At 44.1% G+C, this 21,946-nt stretch overlaps 1 protein-coding gene across 2 annotated transcripts in view; it reads left to right on the top strand.

Moving 5' to 3' along the window:
* The window catches only part of LOC117511679 (meiotic recombination protein SPO11-like), a 36,817-nt gene that overhangs the window by 3,349 nt on the left and 11,522 nt on the right, over nucleotides 1-21,946 (top strand). For both annotated transcript variants that reach the window (XM_034171608.1, XM_034171607.1), the window contains exons 3-5: nucleotides 1,028-1,113; nucleotides 1,464-1,530; nucleotides 1,645-1,753. In XM_034171608.1, the coding sequence (XP_034027499.1) occupies nucleotides 1,028-1,113; nucleotides 1,464-1,530; nucleotides 1,645-1,753 (262 nt within the window). The remainder of the gene's footprint in view (nucleotides 1-1,027; nucleotides 1,114-1,463; nucleotides 1,531-1,644; nucleotides 1,754-21,946) is intronic.

Raw genomic sequence — 21,946 nt, 5'->3', positions numbered from 1 at the left:
GACAGCTGTCTGAATGCAGTGAGAATATGACAAATGCACTTACACTGCTGTACGAGTGAGGTCCATTTGGGCAGCGCAGTCTCATTTGAGGGCGGGCACTAAAAAATATGGCGCATATGATATAATTTCTGTATTTCGAGGGACAGAAACATGGCACTTTCTCTGAGTTTTTAGGCAAATTAGACACAAATTAAAATGCAAAAAAAAAAAGTGACGATGCGGTGGAAAGGGGACATGTGTTGCAGTTTGTTTATGACCCGGAGCACAAACATGTCAAGTCAGTTTTGCAGGCAAGAGACTGGAGCTACTCTGGTTAGCTGTGTAGGCTAACACTTACTGACACGACCGCTCCTATTTGCCTCGTCTTGCTTTATCCACTGGGAACCAAAAAACAAAACTTTTTTTTTTTTTTTTTCATGCCGTACAAATATTTAGATTGCAGTCAGATTGCGGTCAGACTGCACTCCGAATGTAGTTCGATATATTTCCACCTCGACTGCACCTTGACTGTTTTGCACATGTGCAAAACATTGGGGGTGTCCACTGGGAGTTGGCCGACTGTTTAGACTGCTCTCAGACTCCTGCCCGACATCCTTGAATGCAGCACGACACCTCAGGAATGTGGGTCGAATTTTCATTTCGATGGAATTTGGCCTCTAGTGTGATGGAGGTAATAGGAATTGAAAAAACACTATAGCAAAGAACAGGAACAATGGTTTATAGTTTATAACAATATAGCAACGTGGTTTACTGAAAACAGAAATATTTGCAGTTTAGCCCTTCAGTTACACAGATTGAAAGCTATAGTTTTCAGAGAAGGAATGGGATGCTGAGGTATGTGGGAGATCTTTTCACAGGTAGCCCCTCCGGGTGTGGGGGAATTTAGATGGAGTACAGGTGGAGTTCATTTTCAAAGCTTTAGAGATAAACAAAGCACACATGAAGCGTTTGAATTTTTTCAATGGTTTCTTCAGTTCTTTGCTGCTTGACTGTCCATAATTTTTTCTTTCATGTCTTCCCACTTGAGTTTTGACAGTGCCATTGGGCTTCAGATGAGTTCAGAAGGTTCCGTAACCACCATCAGGAGCGACTGTCCATCTGTCACTAAGTTTGGTGAGAAAATAAACAAAAACCTGTTCTTATATTTTACTATTTTGCTCATATGCAGTGTTTTTATTTTGGAAATCCTACCTGTCTTCCATTGAAGAACCTTTACAGTGTTTCATATGGCTTTCATTTATATTCACTGTGGACGTATACATAAACAGTGGTAAAAGTCAGAGTCTGTTTTAAGTGACAAATTGGCAAAGACAGAACATGTTGAAAGAGGCTTTTAAGGATTAGCTGTCCCACATGGACATCCTAATTTACAACAGAAAGTGCTTTCCCCCCTACTATGATGCAAAAGTTTACCTATATTTAATGCCGAGAAAAATAATTCAAAATATACCTTTTGTTTTCAGCACAAATTCTGAAGATTCTCTCAGTCATCTACAAACTTGTGCAGAGCAACTCGTATGCCACAAAAAGGTTGTGTCTTATTTGCATTTCAAATGTTCTCTTACAGCTCATACTGTTTTGACAGTACGCTGTTCGGTATTTGTTGAATTTGCTCACTTGAAGATATTTGTTTTGTCTCCACAGAGACATCTATTACAACAATACACAGCTGTATGGCTCACAGAAAATTGTTGACAGCATTGTGGATGATATCTCCTGCATGCTCAAGGTTCCTCGCAGATCACTACATGTGGTAAGTGTGCACGTGTTTGCTCTCATGAGATAAGATTTGATAGGAGCATGATGTATAACTGAGTCGCAAAACACACAAAGTTTCATGTGCGCTTCTTAAGCTTGGTCAAGGGGTTAGTGCGCTTGTTTCCAGAGCAGAAGGATTCTGGTTCAAGACAACCTGTGCCTGTACTCCATGTAATGAAGAGTTGTGTCATGCAGAGCATCCGGTGTGAAATTTGTGCTAAATCAACATGCAGATTCAACTCAGTTGTGCTGTGGTGACCCCAAGTGAGTTGGGGGGGGATCACAGCAGGGAGAAGCTGAAGGGGCCTTCCTATAGACAGAAGTAGTTAATTTAAGCATGTTTGATCTGTTTAAAGGACATGTCTCACGTTTTTTTATCATCCCAGTTAGTAAGACAACATAAAAGTACTCATGATTGTAAGTGTCTGTGCACACATGTGCTAATAATTAGTGATCTCTGATGTATTTTATTCCTCTCACTCTGAGCGTTAGCAGGTGGATTTCTGGAAAATGTTTCACTCTGCAGTCCTCAGCATTTTTCAGTGTGTGACGTCCTTATTAGCAAAACAGAAACATCCCAGTGACTAGGGTTGGGTATCGAGAACCAGTTCTTTTCGGGTATCTTTAAGAAAAGATTCGATCCACCGACATCAATAGCCTTTTTGCTTAATGATTCCCTTATCAGTCCATCAGAGCAGCCGTTGTTTTTGGGGGTGTTTGTCTGGAAAAATGATCATGTCACATTGATTACAGAACCCCTGCAGGGTCTGTAATCAACTGTTTCTGCAGCGTGGCTCTTCTTTGAAGCTTTAAGGAATGAAGCATTGACCCGATCCCCACTAAAACCCCAAAGAGCATATGTCTGTGAGTATTATTTACCTTTTTTATGTTAAACAGACCTGATATGGTCTTCTGAAACAGTTGATAGATGTATTTTATAACTTAAAAACGGGACCGATGCTAAAGCGTTAGCATGTCTATGGCATTTTCAGTGTTAAAGTTAGCATTAACCTGTTCGCATCTCAGCACATTTCTGTGTATTTGTTTTCTGTATAATAATTAATGGCTCAGCGTTTGTTGTCGTAAAAGAGTCAAATGTATTACAAATTGTAATATTTTTTAAATTTATTTTTGTTTATATATTAATAATAACATAGTGTATATTTTGCCGGATACGGCAAACACGCACCTAGCGATATTTGACCGGATGTCCTCGCTGATTGGCTAGTTAAAATAACGTCATCGTAGAAGGTATTACAACATGGCGGTGCCCTCTGCATTGAGTGTTGGTGCTAATTTTTCATCTTTAAATGCTGTTTTGGGTGCCATAAAGCCCTTTGAATTGGAACAGAAAATCACCTACTAGCGGAGGGATTCTCGGACGCTAAAAGCAGCTCAAAAACATGACATAGCCATGCCTGAAATTATTTCCACCGTGTGGCAAAAATTATTTCCACTGCTGCGCCCAAAATGATGTCCACCTGTGCTTGTCACCACGCGGTGGAAATAATTTTGGGCACGGTGGAAATAATTTTTCCAGTCCTGGTAATTTTCTGTGTAGGGCGGGGATGATGAGCAACTTATTTTTTTAATTTGGCCTTAAGTGGCCTCATTTTGTGTAGCTAACATGATAAAACATTCAAAATGCCATGGTAAACAGAAATAATCTCTTAGATTTGTGATTTCCAAAACCTGCAAATTCAAGACAGAATAAAAACGAAAATACAGAAGTCCACGTCGGCACGTGTGTTTATCTTGTTTTTTTTCTGTCAGTGTCATGTCTGCAAAACCTTCAATCAGTCCACCCCTGAAAATAGTGAATGGTAAAATATGCCAATTTTCAATAATGAAAATCACCAATATCAAGCTACTATCATGAATGTGAAATAAGGAGATCTTAAACTCCGATCGCCTTTAAATTCCCACCCAACTGCGGCCGTTCCGTTCTGCCGTGAATAAATTTAGACGGCTGACAAAACAGCGCAACCCGCCGTTTTGCCGGTGCCGCGTACAGCAAAATATTGTCCAGTTCAACTTTGCCGAGGGCGCCGCCATGTTGAAATAAACTCTACGATGACGTCATTTGAACTAGCCAATCAGCGAGGAGATCTGGTCAAATATCGCTAGGTGCGTGTTTGCCGTATCCAGCAAAATAGACACTGTCTAATAATCATAATAATAGCAACAACAACAATAGTAATAATAACTAACATTGCTACAATACAATTTTAGAGAAACAGACAAAAAAATTTAATTTTCCTCCCAAAATGAGATGTCCTGCATTGACATGCAGCAGCCGGCTGAGCTCAGTTCAGAGGTATGGAGAGACAGTCATGCCAAAATGTCTGAAAGGAAATGCCATCCATCCATCCATCCATTTTCTTCCGCTTTATCCGGAGTCGGGTCGCGGGGACAGCAGCTCAAGCAAAGCCGCCCAGACCTCCCGATCCACACACACCTCCCCCAGCTCCACTTGGGGAACCCCAAGGCGTTCCCAAGCCAGCCGAGAGATTTAGTCCCTCCAGCGTGTCCTGGGTCTTCCCCGGGGCCTCCTCCCAGTGGGACGTGCCGGGAACACCTCTCCAGCGAGGCATCCAGAGGGCATCCGGAAAAGATGCCCGAGCCACCTCAACTGACTCCTTTCGACGTGGAGGAGCAGCGGCTCGACTCCGAGCTCCTCACCCTATCACTGCAGATGCTGCACCAATCCGTCTATCGATCTCACGGTCCATCCGTCCCTCACTCGTGAACAAGACCCTGAGATACTTAAACTCCTCCACTTGAGGCAAGGACACCCCACTGACCTGAAGAGGGCAAAGCACCTTTTTCCGGTCGAGAACCATGGCCTCAGATTTGAAGGTGCTGATTTTCATCCCGGACGCTTCACACTCGGCTGCAAACTGCCCCAGTGCACGCTGAAGGTCCTGATTTGACGAAGCCAACAGAACCACATCGTCCGCAAACAGCAGAGACGAGATTCTGTGGTTCCCAAACCAGACCCCCTCTACACCCTGGCTGCGCCTAGAAATTCTGTCCATAAAAATAATGAACAGAACTGGTGACAAAGGGCAGCCCTGGCAGAGGCCAACGTGCACTGGAAACAAGTTTGACTTACTACCGGCAATGCGAACCAAGCTCCTGCTGCGGTCGTACAGGGACCGGATAGCCCTTAACAAAGGACCCCGTACTTCCGGAGCACTCCCCACAGGGTGCCCCGAGGGACATGGTCAAACGCCTTCTCCAGATCCACAAAACACATGTGGACTGGTTGGGCAAACTCCCATGAACCCTCGAGCACCCGATGGAGCATGTAGAGCTGGTCCAGTGTGCCGCGAGCAGGACGAAAACCACACTGCTCCTCCTGAATCTGAGGTTCGACCATCGGTCGAATTCTCCTCTCCAGTACTCTGGAATAGACCTTACTGGGGAGGCTGAGGAGTGTGATCCCCCTATAGTTGGAACACACCCTCCGGTCCCCCTTCTTAAACAGAGGGACCACCACCCCGGTCTGCCAATCCAGAGGCACTGTGCCCGATCGCCACGCGATGTTGCAGAGGCGTGTCAGCCAAGTCAGCCCCACAACATCCAGAGACTTAAGGTACTCAGGACGGACTTCATCCACCCCAGGAGCCTTGCCACGGAGGAGCTTTCTAACCACCTCGGTGACTTCGGCCTGGGTAATGGATGAGTCCGCCTGTGAGTCCCCAGTCTCTGCTTCCTCTTCGGAAGACGTGACGATGGGATTGAGGAGATCCTCGAAGTACTCCTTCCACCACCCGACAACATCCCCACTCAGGGTCAACAGCTCCCCACCTGCACTGTAAACAGTGCTGGTGGAGAGCTGCTTCCGCCTCCTGAGGCGTCGGACGGTTTGCCAGAATCTCTTCGAGGCCGATCAATAGTCCTCCTCCATAGCCTCCCCGAACTCCTCCCAGACCCGAGTTTTTGCCTCTGCGACCGCACGGGCTGCGGCATGCTTGGCCTGCCGGTACCTGTCAGCTGCCTCTGGGGTCTCACCTACCAACAAAGATAAGTAGGACTCCTTCTTCAGCTTGACGGCATCCCTTACGTCCGGTGTCCACCACCGGGTTCGGGGATTGCCGCCGCGACAGGCACCAGAGACCTTGCGACCACAGCTACGAGCAGCCACATCGACAATGGAGGTGGAGAACATGGTCCACTCGGACTCCATGTCTCCAACCTCCCCCGGGATCTGGTAGAAGCTCTCCTAGAGGTGGGAGTTGAAGACCTCGCTGACAGAGGGTTCCGCCAGTCGTTCCCAGCAGACCCTCACAATACGTTTGGGCCTGCCAGGTCTGACCGGCTTCCTACCCTCCCAGCGGATCCAACTCACCACCAGGTGGTGATCAGTCGACAGCTCTGCCCCTCTCTTCACTCGAGTGTCCAAGACACGTGGCCGAAGGTCAGATGATATGACTACAAAGTCGATCATCAACCTCCGGCTCAGGGTGTCCTGGTGCCTCGTGCACTTATGGACACCCTTGTGCTCGAACATGATGTTCGTGATGGGCAAACTGTGACTAGCACAGAAGTCCAACAACTGAACACCACTCGGGTTCAGATCGGGGAGGCCGTGCTTCCCGATCACCCCCCTCCAGGTCTCACTGTCGCCGCCCACGTGGGCGTTGAAATCCCCCAGGAGAACAATGGAGTCCCCAGTCGGAGCGCTATCTAGTACCCCTCCCAGGGACTCCAGGAAGGTCAGGTACTCTGCACTGCTGCTCGGCCCGTAGGTCAAGACAACGGTGAGAGACCTGTCCCCGACCCGAAGGCGTAGGGACGCAACCCTCTCGTTCACCGGAGTGAACTCCAACACTTGGCGACTGAGCTGGGGAGCAATAAGTAATGTGACCCCAGCTCTCCGCCTATCCCCGTGGGTGACGCCAGAAAAATGAAGCGCCCAGCCCCTCTCCAGGAGTTGGGTACCAGAGCCCAAGCTGTGCGTGGAGGTGAGCCCGACTATCTCTAGTCGGTATCTCTCAATCTCCCGCACAAGCTCAGGCTCCTTCCCCCCTAGGGAGGTGACATTCCATGTCCCAACAGCCAGGGGCTGTGAGCATGGACCGGGCCCCAACCCCAGGCCTGGCTCCAGGGTGGGACCCCGGCTCCGCCATACCGGGCGAGGTCTCGGTCCTTGATCTTTTACTGGTCATGGAGGTCCTGAACTGCCCTTAGTGTGACCCGTCACCTAGGACCTGTTTGCCTTGGGAGACCCTACAGGGAGCACAAAGCCCCTGACAACATAGCTCCTAGGATCATCCGGGTAAGCAAACTCCCCCACCACGATAAGGTGGCAGCTAGAGGGGGAGTGAAAGGAAATGCTTTTGACAAAATCTACAGATTTTGTTTATTTTTATTTATGTCCAGAGATCAAGGATACAGTGACCAGTTTCATATTTATTTACTTTAAGGACTCAATAGAATGTTGTTGACATAGAAAACCTGTAAAGCCTACGTTTAGTACACAGAAAATTCACAAGAGGTATCGATAAGGGAATCGATAAGGAATCAGATCGATAAGCAGAATCGATAATGGCACTGATATGAATAAAATCTTATCAATACCCATCCTTACCAATGACTGACAGAGGGAAACAAACCTGCTCTGTTCGAAAACAAAGCTTCTGAAAAGTGATGGCTCAGATTTAGAGAGAGGAGATGATACACTTCCCCCCGAAACTCTTAACTTTTTCAGCGTGTCAGATTTTGGAGCCTAAAGTGTGGTGATGCGCTGTTTGCTACTGAAGCTGTGTACATGGACGTGTGGACATCTGACTGTGTTTTTAACAGACTACCTGGACATGGAGATGGATTTGTTACATTGGAAAAAGTCAGAATACATTATTTCCAGGAGTTCATGGACGTTAATTTACGTGCCACGATCGAGACAGAGGCAGAGCTGTAGCCGGTGATCTCACGCTTCTTTGATCGCGTGAAGTTTAAGTTTGGAAATTAATCCATAACACGACAGTGAGTCTGGCGGGTTCAGGATTTTACCCCTTTTGTGTTTTGTGGCTAAATTATTATTATTTATTTTTTTTTTTTTACTTTGAGTGTAAATTTGGAGCTGTGCATGTGTGCTGCAAAGCTTGCTGTGTGTCTGTGTGCATGTGTGCGCTGTGCAGCTGACGAGATGCTCGTCCTCCCTGGCAGCAGATTTATTTTTTAGATTTCATTGATAACAACACTCATAATTAATCATGCACAAAGCTGATCCTGGAGCAGAGATTGTTATTGACAGGCTGCGTTTCTGACTCATGGCAGTGTAGGTGCACATCAACCTTCTTGGAGCCACAGCTTTTACCGTGACTACATCAAAATTAACAGTTATCACTTAAAAACGAGTCATCATAACACGACATCACACTTATGTCAACTTTGGAATTAATCTGTGCCTCCGTTAACATTATCAGCTGCATTCCACTGAAGCACACACTGGGACGCTTCTAGTTGTGACGTCACTTGTCGGAAACACACAAGTACACAAAGTGCACAAAGTAATCCAGGTGGCTCATCGGATGGCCACTAACAGCCTGAATCTAAATTGTTATGATTTCAGTATGACATGACCTTTAAATACTTGTATGTGGACTAGAAGGTCGTGGGATTGCTTCCCCTCCTTTCTGTGTGGCATTTGAGTGTTTTCCCCATGTCTGCATGGGTTCCCTCAGGGTGATCCAGTGTCGCAGTCAGAGTCTGAATGGTCCCCCCTAAGGGTCCCTTCACATGAAGTTGGACGAAAGAAGCAGAAACCAGCCGAAAATCCGCAAACAAAAAACAAAATGCTGTTTTGCAAAATGCACCTGCTGTTGGGAGGGACACACGGTCGGACAGGCGTGCACAATACCGCAGCGATGGTTTTGTGCATGCTCGTGTGTGTGCACGAACACAGTGAAAGCACCTGGAACGTGTGGCACCACATTGCACTCCCACAACAGCGGATATACGGAAGCCCACAATAATGCGAAGCACAGATTCAGAACATTAGAGGACCAATGAATGCATTGTTTAAATGTAACACAGTCACATTACTAGTCATGAATCTGTTGTCACTGTTTAAAAAAAAAAACACACCGCAGTCTAATTGCCAGCTGTGTGTTCACATGATCACATGGAGCTTGTCACATGGGGCAGCCACCTGCTGATGTGCGTGCTGGCTCATTCGCTGCAGGCCATTGCAAAAGCGACATGTGTTTTAATGTATTTCCACATGAGGACAGCATGCACATGCACGTGCCTCATGGTGGAGTGTTGTAAGGTAATGTCCGTCATAACACAGTACATGTTCTCCAGCTGTGAGTTGCAGGTTCACAGATCCCAACAGCTGCTGCTCGCAGCACCACGTTCATCTTTTCGATCGGCGCACAGAACAAAGTGTCACTCTCTGTTACTTTGTTCTTTGATTATTTATTTTAAGTATTTGTTATGCAATTATGTATGTAGTTATTGTATTTATTTATATACTTGTCCTGGCTGTGGTCTCTGTGTTTTTAATTTAACACGTCGTGTGCACTGAGCCCTCATTTCCAGCTGTCAGTGAGTTGCTGGCTGGTGATCAGCTGAAAAGCACCTTGTCATGCTGTGCATGCTCAGACATGGTTGGCCGATTCCCATATGATCTTGTCTGTACATACAGCGAGGAAAATAAGTATTTGAACACCCTGCGATTTTGCAAGTTCTCCCACTTAGAAATCATGGAGAGGTGTGAAATTTTCATTGTAGGTGCATGTCCACTGTGAGAGACATAATCCAAAAAAAAAAAAAAAAAAATTCCGGAAATCACAATGTATGATTTTTTTTTAATCATTTATTTGTATGTTACTGCTGCAAATAAGTATTTGATCCCCTACCAACCAGCAAGAATTCTGGCTCACACAGAGCTGTTAATTTTTCTTCAAGAAGCCCTCTTATTCTGTACTCTTTACCTGTATTAATTGCACCTGTTTGAACTTGTTACCTGTATGTATGTATATATATATATATATATATATATATATATAATCTTTATTTCACAACTGCCAAAAAAAAACCAAAACAACTGTACAATTAATACAGGAAACGGAATATATACAAAAGAAGATAAAAAATATATAAAAACAAATAGTAAAACAAAATACATGTATAGGTTTGGCACATTTAAGGTCTGTATCAGTTTACACAAATTTCATAGATGAGATCACTGCATTCGGCAATATTCAAAAATGCGACATTGCATAGCACCATCGCGAATGTCAATGAGTTCCTTGAGCATATTAATGGCAGTAGTGGAATCATTATACTTTGGCACAAAAACTGATTTTATATCAAAATGATGTTGCAGAAATTGTTTGCACATATTACCTGATACTGACATTGGATTTTGAGTACATATAAGTGCAACACTTCTTACTACTGAATTTTCAGATTGTGTACATTTCTTATAAAATTTAGAAAACCTACTGATCAACTGAGTTTTTAAAGGGAGCTTATTTGCAAAAAGTTCAATTATATGACATTGAGTTCTGTTATCAATTCTAAATAAATTTCTCAAAGCTTTTCTCCAGGCAATACATAAGTTATTAACAGCAGTGCTATTGAGATTCCATAGTGGAGCACCATAGTATGAACAACAGTACTGATGAAATAGTTTACATTTAATGAATGAATAACAATGGCCAAAGTCTGACATAAACAGATTGAAGTTTTTCCAGACTTGACCAATAGCATATTTGACAGATACATCATCATCTTGACTAGATATGTGATGACCTAAATGAACAGCAGTATCACTATACTCAACAAGAGAATTATTTACAAAAATATCACCTTTGTGGTCCTTGCAATTGCGACCTTTAAAAAACAACTGGCTTTTTTTGCCATTAAACAAAATGTCATAATCACTTGCATACATTTCACAGATTGTAACCATTTTTCTTAGACCAGATACAGATGGACAAACAAGTGTAAGGTCATCAGTGAAAGCTAGAGTACCAACATATTTGTTGCCTATATGGCAGCCAATACCTGATTTTTATAAAATACACAGTAAGTCATCGACATAAACAGAAAATAATACTGGTGACATGACACCACCCTGTTTGACACCATTAGTAACATTGAAGGGGACAGAAACACTACTGCCCCATCTAACCGGAAGTTGTTGACAAGTGTACATGTTGATCAATAATCGTAGAACTACTGGATGCACATTACGCTTTATCAGCAAGCGAAATAATTTACAGTAATGAACTCGGTCAAATGCACGACTGGCATCCAACATTAGGACAAACACATTGGTACATTTATAGTTATAATACTTGATGGTTTCATTAAGGACATATGTACACTGGGTAGTTGAAGACTTATCTTTGAATCCAAATTGAAGATTTGATGTGACGAGTTTTCCCTTCTCTTTATCTAATACAATCAGATCAAACACCTTGCCTAAAATACTACTAAGGGCAATAGATCTATAATTATCTGAATCTGACAGAGATTTATGCTTGTTCTTTGGAATAGCAACCATAGTTGCTAATAACATAGAGCTGGGAGCTAGTCCATGTGTTAGCATAGCTGTGTACAATAAACTCAATTTTTTGCTACCATTGATGATATGGTCTGAGCAAAGGCCTTCATAGCCATCATCCTTACCAGATTTTAACTTACTCACAGCTTTCATCACATCATTGGTATGCACCACAGATCTACATAGTTTATACTACACAGTTCATCAATAGATTTTAAGGCAAACATCTCATGATCATCATATGATACACTATTGTATAACTTACTGTATTTGTTAGCAAAAACATCACAGATATCATCTTCATTTGTACAATTATAAATATAAGAAGGCTGATAGTTAAATTGACCCTTCATTTTTTTTTCACCTCATGCCACAAGCTATGGTGATTATTATTTATCATGGCTTTTGCCATTTTCTCAGACCTGATCTTATCATTATCACGTTTAAGTTGTTAAACAGCATTGTGATAGTTATGCCTAGCTACTCTCCTATTATCAGCTAGCTCACCCTGCTCAGGACACCCTGCTTACTTCCACAACCTATGCCAGTGCAGTGAAACTTGCTTCAGTTCTTCTGCATACTCATTCCAACCAGGTGTACACTTTTTCCTAGCTCTAGTTTGAGGAATACATAAATCAGCAGCATCTAGGCAAGCCTCAATCACCTGAGTGTAAACATCACAGATAGCATTCTTATGTAATGCACAATGTACATCATCACAGATAAATAGAGATGGATCTGTGATTGTATCAGACAAATACTCAGCTTTAGAGGCTTTCCTCCAAGATACTTTAGGTTTGTGAACCTTAGTGGTACTATGATTATGAGAAATATCAATATTAAATGTAATACTCAGTGGAAAGTGATCAGAGTACAGATGGTTATCGACAATAGAATACTGTTCGACAAACTCACTGAGACTGATGGATATCACAAAATGATCTATGACTGAAGAAATATTGTTACTGTTCAGAAACTTATATGGTACATTTGAACATGGCAAATCTAGACACAACTGAAACTGACAGGATGTGACAAACTGGGTAAATTCTGTTGATTGACTAGAAGACCAACTTACATCAGTGTTGAGATCACCACCACATATGACCAAATTGGGATCATGCCTGTCTGAGGGAGTTTATGAGTCCATAAACTCAAGGAAATTTGTCTCATCCCTATAACCTTTATCACATGGCATATAAACATTAACAATGAGAAATGTATTATTATGTGACACCATAACGCAACATACCCTAGAGGATTGGCACTCAATAGGTTCAACTTTACACTGAAGACTGGGGTTCCAAAGTATGGCACAACCACCATATGGTCTACCATGCCTAGGGGCATTTTCAACCATAGAACTGGTACCTGTTACACAATAACCCTGGCCAAGTTTAGCTAAGTTACACAGCTGAGACTCATAAAGCCAATGCTCTTGAAGCAATACAATGTCAAAAATTCAAATTTAGGACCACTTACAACATAGTGCTTGCAGTTATAACTTAACATTTTAAGATTAAAATCAGTAGCATTAGAATCCATGTTCATAAAAGGTTTATAAAATAAAAGTTAAGACAAATCAACTTCACTCATAACTGTACATCATTAACATCCAACTCATCAGACTCTTCTGACCTTTTTTTCCATTTCCTCACCCCTATATCTTTGGGCCAAAAGGCTGCATTTCTAATCTTATAAACATGGTCAAAACCAATTGGCAATTTGAATGAGGCATTCACAGCATCAACATGACTTGTTTTACAAGTCTTGTTTACAAGTTCTCTAACTACAACACCTTTGCTGGATATATACTTGGCTAACCTCTCCACAGACACTTCCCTGTTAACTCTAGATATAAAAAAGTCTCTAGAAGGTGCAGGGGCGGCTGCCAAGCCAGTGCCATCAGCTTGACCAATCACAGTTCCTTTCTTCTGATTCTGATTGTAGTTGTTGTTACCTTGTTGCGAACGAGTACTGTTCACATTTCTCAGACGGTTGTTGAATTTGCGTTCACGACGAAGTTCATGATTTTGTCTGACGAATCCGTTCGACACATCACCAGCACCGCCAGGAGGGGTCGTCACACCGCCAGACCCACCAGCACCGCCAGGAGCCATCACACCACCAGATCCACCAGCACCGCCAGGAGTCGTCACACCACCAGGCCCACCAGCACCGCCAGGAGTCGTCTGACCACCAGACTCACCAGCACCGCCACAAAGGGTCGTCACACCACCAGGTCCACCAGCACCGCCAGAAGGGGTCGCCACACCACCAGGCCCACCAGCACCACCAGGAGCCATCACACCACCAGGTCCACCAGCACCGCCAGGAGCCGTCCCACCACCAGGCCCACCAGCACTGCCAAAAGCAGTCGTCACACCACTAGGTCCACCAGCACTGCCAGGAGTCATCACACCACCCGGTCCACCAGCACCGCCAGGAGCCGTCCCACCACCAGGCCCACCAGCACTGCCAAAAGGGGTCGTCACACCACTAGGTCCACCAGCACTGCCAGGAGTCATCACACCACCCGGTCCACCAGCACCGCCAGGAGTCGTCTCATCACCAGGCCCACCAGCACCACCAGAAAGGGTCGCCATACCACCAGGTCCCCCAGCACTGCCAGAAGAGGTCATCACACTGCCAGGAGGGGTTGTCACACTGCCAGGACCACCACGAGTAGTGGAAACACCACCACGCACAGGTTTGCTACCTACAGCAGTAATATTGCGACTATTGGTATGGTGTGAAATATTGACAGCATTTGTAGCCCTGCCGGCATTGATGATTGGCCATGTGACATTTCTCTGTTGCTCAGCAGAGATGATATCCTGGATGATCGTGCCGTGTGCTCTCACACTACTATCTGTGGCATTCATTCTGGTGTTATACACCTTCATCTTTGCCTCAAGTTCTTCAAGGCGTTCTGCAACAGTTAATACATTGTTACGTTCAGGGTTGCACTTTGGTATCTTGATCCAATTAGCAGCATAACACACAAAGTTCACACTGTTGGCATGTAAGACTGACAGAGCATCAAGTATGTCGTCACAGATAGCCATTGATTCTGAATGATTGTTAGAGTCTCTCCTACTGATCCAGTCCTCAAGAATTCCCAAACCACCGAATGTTTTCCATAACAGTTCTTTAGAAATTCTCAGTTCATCAACAGTGAAGAAAGTCACAAGGACATCAGTGAGGTTTTCTGCAGTGCTAGTTTCCAAATGATGGTCAGTGTAGACTAGCACCTCGTTTACCAATTTCAAACCATTTGGGTCGTCACTCGTGGCATTACTGGATGAGATAGCATCTGAACATCTAGAGCACACAGTACCTTTCCCTTTCTTCGTCAGCTTGTAAAGACACTTCTCACACGAAGCTGTCCTCATATTAGGCATCGTAGATACTTCAAACCGGCAGACTCACGTGTCCGTCACTTAGCATACCACGGAAGCAGTGACGAGCAACGTCTCACTTGCAGAGTCTTCAGTTCAGAAATGCAGCTCCCACACACCAGGGACAAACTGTAGACCTGCACAAGGCTGGGATGGACTACAGGACAACAGGCAAGCAGCTTGGTAGAAGACAACAACTGTTACGATTATTTATTAGAAAGTGGAAGAAACACAAGATGACTGTCAATCTCCCTCGGTCTGGGATTCCATGCAAGATCTCACTTCGTGGGGTAAGGATGATTCTGAGAAAGCTCAGAACTACACAGGAGGACCTGGTCAATGATCTGAAGAGAGCTGGGACCACAGTCACAAAGATTACATTAGTAACACATGATGCTTTCATGGTTTAAAATCCTGCAGGGCAGCAAGGTCCCCTTGCTCAAGCCAGCACATGTCCAGGCCCGTTTGAAGTTCACCAGTGACCATTTGGATGATCCAGAGGAGGCATGGGAGAAGGTCATGTGGTCAAATGAGACCCGAATAGAGCTTTTTGGATCAACTCCACTTACCATGTTTAGAGGATGAGAACAACCCCAAGAAAACCATCCCAACGGTGAAGCATGGGGGTGGAAACATCATACTCTGGGGGTGCTCTTCTGCAAAGGGGACAGGACAACTGCACCGTATTGAAGGGAGGATGGATGGGGTCATGTATTGCGAGATTTTGGCAAACAACCTCCTTCCCTCAGTAAGAGCATTGAAGATGGGTCATGGCTGGGTCTTCCAGCATGACAATGACCCCAAACACACAGCCAGGGCAACTAAGGAGGGGCTCTGTAAGAAGCATTTCAAGGTCCTGGAGTGGCCTGGCCAGTCTCCAGACCTGAACTCAATAGAAAATCTTTACAGGGAGCTGAAACTCCAAACCTGAAAGATCTAGAGAAGATCTGTATGGAGGAGTGGACCAAAATCCCTGCTGCAGTGTGTGCAAACCTGGTGAAAAACTACAGGAAACGTTTGACATCTGTAATTGCAAACAAAGGCTACTGTACCAAATATTAACATTGATTTTCACAGGTGTTCAAATACTTATTTGCAGCAGTAACATACAAATAAATTATTAAAAAATCATACATTGTGATTTACAGATTTTTTGGTTTTTTTTTAGATTATGTCTCTCACCGTGGACATGCACCTAAGATGAAAATTTCAGACCCCTCCATGATTTCTAAGTGGGAGAACTTGCAAAATTGCAGGGTGTTCAAATACTTATTTTCCTCACTGTAATTATCAGCATGTCATGCAAGTGTGACTCCCCCCCCCCCCCCCCCCCCGCACGCCACATGTGTTGCGAGGGGGAGCCTCACACTTGCACTCCACATGTGTTGCAGAGGAGGAGCAACACACTTGCACTCCACATGTGTTGCGGAGGAGGGAGCGACACACTTGCACGCCACATGTGTTGCGGAGGAGGAGCAACACACTTGCACGCCACATGTGTTGCGGAGGAGGATCGTGTTGCGGAGGAGGGAGCAACACACTTGCATACCACGTGTTGGGGGAGGTACACTTGCATGACACGTGTTGCTCGGTAACGCCACATGTGGGGCACTTAGACATTTGCACAGTAAAGCTCGAATGTGGTCAGCTGCACTGTACTGTCATGCTGGCAGCGCGAATAGCCCCGTCTTTTCTAGGTGCCCCACGAGTGGTGTTGGATGTTCATGAGTGGCACTTCGCTGTCTTTCGACCACTGGTGTGAAGGCTGCCTCGATTGTGTCATTCGGTCATGGTGCAACATGGGCAATGTCGCATGCCACTCCCTTACCCCTCCAGGGTGCCGCGCAGTTTTAGCTGCTGTAGCTCCCCGTTCCCCCCCCCAAGCTGGTGGCGGCGCAACTACATGTTGCTGCCCCCCCCCCCACACACTCACATCGCCTCAATTCGGAAAACGGACTGTTCAAGTTTAGTGCACATAAACAATGTCAAATGTATATGTGTTGTCTTTAATTCTGATGTGTGCCATTATTACGGTAAACAAGTAATAATTGTGGATTAATTGCTGTATGTCTGTGGTAATTGGATTGTGGATGTAATCTCGTTGTTGTTGCACTCGTGTAATGACAATGACAATAAATCTCATCCATCCATCCATGATTTTGTGCAGTATATTGTGGCACAGCACGATATGTCTGACCTGCGTACGCCATGCAGTGCAAATGCTGCGAACACGATCAGCTGACAATGTGACCTCATCTTGCCCACCATTGAAATGGGTTACAGGCGCAAGCAGCACGCAAATGTAGAGTGCATGTGCTGAATGGTTAAGGTGATAGCTGTACGAGGCGTTCAAGGCAGCTCCGATTTTGCATGAGTGGCATGTGATTCTTCCTTCGTATGCCAGTCGGCTTCAATCATGTTATGTGTGAAGGAGCCCTAAAAATTGTCCCCTTTTGCATACTGCACATTTCGGAGCACGCATACGTCATTTTGGAGGGGAACGATCAGTCAACACCAACTGTGATCTGAATAGTCCCCTCTTCTGATCGGTCCCCCTGCCTTCACTGCGCATGCTTCATTTCAGAGGGGAACGATGAGTCCAGTTGTGAATTCTTAATTCTTGTAGATGTAAAGGTTAATGTGTACAGAGTACATTTGTCATTTTTAATATGTCAGTGTGGCAATGTGATTGTGTCATAATATTAAGAAATTAAAAGGATCTATTATGCTCATCATTTTTTAATATATGAATGTGGCAATCTGACTGTGTTATCAATCAATCAATCAACTTTTTTCTTGTATAGCGCCAAATCACAACAAAGTTGCCCCAAGGCGCTCCACATTGCAAGGCAAGGCCATACAATAATTATGAAACACAGTCTACGTCTAAAGCAACATAACCAAGGGATGGTCCAGGGTCACCCGATCCAGCCCTAACTATAAGCCTTAGCGAAAAGGAAAGTTTTAAGCCTAATCTTAAAAGTAGAGAGGGTATCTGTCTCCCTGATCTGAATTGGGAGCTGGTTCCACAGGAGAGGAGCCTGAAAGCTGAAGGCTCTGCCTCCCATTCTACTCTTACAAACCCTAGGAACTACAAGTAAGCCCGCAGTCTGAGAGCGAAGCGCTCTAATGGGGTAATATGGTACTATGAGGTCCCTAAGATAAGATGGGACCTGATTATTCAAAACCTTATAAGTAAGAAGAAGAATTTTAAATTCTATTCTAGCATTAACAGGAAGCCAATGAAGGGAGGCCAACACGGGTGAGATATGCTCTCTCCTGCTAGTCCCCGTCAGTACTCTAGCTGCAGCATTCTGAACCAACTGAAGGCTTTTTAGGGAACTTTTAGGACAACCTGATAATAATGAATTACAATAGTCCAGCCTAGAGGAAACAAATGCATGAATTAGTTTTTCAGCATCACTCTGAGACAAGACCTTTCTGATTTTAGAGATATTGCGTAAATGCAAAAAGGCAGTCCTACATATTTGTTTAATATGCGCTTTGAATGACATATCCTGATCAAAAATAACTCCAAGATTTCTCACAGTATTACTAGAGATCAGGGAAATGCCATCCAGAGTAACGATCTGGTTAGACACCATGCTTCTAAGATTTGTGGGGCCAAGTACAATAACTTCAGTTTTATCTGAGTTTAAAAGCAGGAAATTAGAGGTCATCCATGTCTTTATGTCTGTAAGACAATCCTGCAGTTTAGCTAATTGGTGCGTATCCTCTGGCTTCATGGATAGATAAAGCTGGGTATCATCTGCGTAACAATGAAAATTTAAGCAATACCGTCTAATAATACTGCCCAAGGGAAGCATGTATAAAGTGAATAAAATTGGTCCTAGCACAGAACCTTGTGGAACTCCATAATTAACTTTAGTCTGTGAAGAAGATTCCCCATTTACATGAACAAACTGTAATCTATTAGACAAATATGATTCAAACCACCGCAGCGCAATGCCTTTAATACCTATAACATGCTCTAATCTCTGTAATAAAATTTTATGGTCAACAGTATCAAAAGCAGCACTGAGGTCCAACAGAACAAGCACAGAGATAAGTCCACTGTCCGAAGCCATAAGAAGATCATTTGTAACCTTCACTAATGCTGTTTCTGTACTATGATGAATTCTAAAACCTGACTGAAACTCTTCAAATAGACCATTCCTCTGCAGGTGATCAGTTAGCTGTTTTACAACTACCCTCTCAAGAATCTTTGAGAGAAAAGGAAGGTTGGAGATTGGCCTATAATTAGCTAAGATAGCTGGGTCAAGTGATGGCTTTTTAAGTAATGGTTTAATTACTGCCACCTTAAAGGCCTGTGGTACATAACCAACTAACAAAGATAGATTGATCATATTTAAGATTGAAGCATTAAATAATGGTAGGACTTCCTTGAGCAGCCTGGCAGGAATGGGGTCTAATAAGCATGTTGATGGTTTGGATGAAGTAACTAATGAAAATAACTCAGACAGAACAATCGGAGAGAAAGAGTAACCAAATACCGGCATCACTGAAAGCAGCCAAAGATAACGATACATCTTTGGGATGGTTATGAGTAATTTTTTCTCTAATAGTCAAAATTTTGTTAGCAAAGAAAGTCATGAAGTCATTACTAGTTAAAGTTAATGGAATACTCAGCTCAATAGAGCTCTGACTCTTTGTCAGCCTGGCTACAGTGCTGAAAAGAAACCTGGGGTTGTTCTTATTTTCTTCAATTAGTGATGAGTAGAAAGATGTCCTAGCTTCACGAAGGGCTTTCTTATAGAGCAACAAACTCTTTTTCCAGGCTAAGTGAAGATCTTCTAAATTAGTGAGACTAAGTCAGACAAAAGGTCTGAAAATTCACAGAGAAACTCACAGTAACGACCAGGTGGATGATAGATAATAACAAATAAAACTGGTTTTTGGGACTTCCAATTTGGATGGACAAGACTAAGATACAAGCTTTCAAATGAATTAAAGCTCTGTCTAGGTTTTTGATTAATTAATAAGCTGGAATGGAAGATTGCTGCTAATCCTCCGCCCCGGCCCGTGCTACGAGCATTCTGACAGTTAGTGTGACTCGGGGGTGTTGACTCATTTAAACTAACATATTCATCCTGCTGTAACCAAGTTTCTGTTAGGCAGAATAAATCAATACGTTGATCAATTATTATATCATTTACCAACAGGGACTTAGAAGAAAGAGACCTAATGTTTAATAGACCACATTTAACTGTTTTAGTCTGTGGTGCAATTGAAGGTGCTATATTATTTTTTCTTTTTGAATTTTTATGCTTAAATAGATTTTTGCTGGTTATTGGTGGTCTGGGAGCAGGCACCGTCTCTACGGGGATGGGGTAATGAGGGGATGGCAGGGGGAGAGAAGCTGCAGAGAGGTGTATAAGACCACAGCTCTGCCTCCTGGTCCCAACGCTAGACAGTCACAGTTTGGAGGATCCCAAAAAATTGGCCAGATTTCTAGAAATGAGAGCTGCTCCCTCTAAAGTGGGATGGATGCCGTCTCTCCTAACAAGACCAGGTTTTCCCCAGAAGCTTTGCCAATTATCAATGAAGCCCACCTCATTTTTTGGACACCACTCAGACAGCCAGCAATTCAAGGAGAACATGCGGCTAAACATGTCACTCCCGGTCTGATTGGGGAGGGGCCCAGAGAAAACAACAGAGTCCGACATTGTTTTTGCAAAGTTACACACCGATTCAATGTTAATTTTAGTGACCTCCGATTGGCGTAACCGAGTGTCATTACTGCCGACGTGAATTACAATCTTACCAAATTTACGCTTAGCCTTAGCCAGCAATTTCAAATGTCCTTCGATGTCGCCTGCTCTGGCCCCCGGAAGACAATTGACAATGGTTGCTGGTGTCGCTAACTTCACATTTCTCAAAACAGAGTCGCCAATAACCAGAGTTTGATCCTCGGCGAGTGTATCGTCGAGTGGGGAAAAACGGTTAGAGATGTGAACGGGTTGACGGTGTACACGGGGCTTCTGTTTAGGGCTACGCTTCCTCCTCACAGTCACCCAGTCAGCCTGCCTTCCCGACTGCACGGGGTCTGCCAGGGGGGAACTAACGGCGGCTAAGCTACCTTGGTCCGCACCGACTACAGGGGCCTGGCTAGCTGTAGAATTTTCCACGGTGCGGAGCCGAGCCTCCAATTCGCCCAGCCTGGCCTCCAAAGCTACGAATAAGCTGCACTTATTACATGTACCGTTACTGCTAAAAGAGGCCGAGGAATAACTAAACATTTCACACCCAGAGCAGAAAAGTACGGGAGAGACAGGAGAAGCCGCCATGCTAAAACAGCTAAGAGCTAGTAGCTACGCTAAGCTAGCGGATTCCCAAACAGGGAATCCGACACTAGACAGGCTGTGGAGCAGCACAGGTAACGCACGACAACAGTGCTAAAATAAAATAAAAATCCACTAGACAGGCTGTGGAGCAGCACAGGTAACGCACAACAACAGTGCTAAAAAATAAAATAAAATAAAAATAAAAATCCACTGGACAGGCTGTGGAGCAGCACAGGCAACGCACGACAACAGTGCTAAAACAAAATAAAAATCCACTAGACAGGCTGTGGAGCAGCACAGGTAACGCACGACAACAGTGCTAAAATAAAATAAAAATCCACTAGACAGGCTGTGGAGCAGCACAGGTAACGCACAACAACAGTGCTAAAAAATAAAATAAAAAATAAAAATCCACTGGACAGGCTGTGGAGCAGCACAGGTAACGCACAACAACAGTGCTAAAAAATAAAATAAAATAAAAATAAAAATCCACTGGACAGGCTGTGGAGCAGCACAGGCAACGCACGACAACAGTGCTAAAACAAAATAAAATCCACTAGACAGGCTGTGGAGCAGCACAGGTAACGCACAACAACAGTGCTAAAAAATAAAATAAAATAAAAAATAAAAATCCACTAGACAGGCTGTGGAGCAGCACAGGTAACGCACAACAACAGTGCTAAAAAATAAAATAAAAAATAAAATCCACTGGACAGGCTGTGGAGCAGCACAGGCAACGCACGACAACAGTGCTAAAACAAAATAAAAATCCACTAGACAGGCTGTGGAGCAGCACAGGTAACGCACAACAACAGTGCTAAAAAATAAAATAAAATAAAAATAAAAATCCACTGGACAGGCTGTGTAGCAGCACAGGCAACGCACGACAACAGTGCTAAAACAAAATAAAAATCCACTAGACAGACTGTGGAGCAGCACAGGTAACGCACGACAAC

The sequence above is a fragment of the Thalassophryne amazonica genome, chromosome 6, assembly GCF_902500255.1.
Source record: "Thalassophryne amazonica chromosome 6, fThaAma1.1, whole genome shotgun sequence".
NCBI lineage: Eukaryota > Metazoa > Chordata > Actinopteri > Batrachoidiformes > Batrachoididae > Thalassophryne > Thalassophryne amazonica.
Note: the sequence above shows the minus strand (reverse complement) of the source record. Positions and strands in the feature narration are given on the sequence as shown.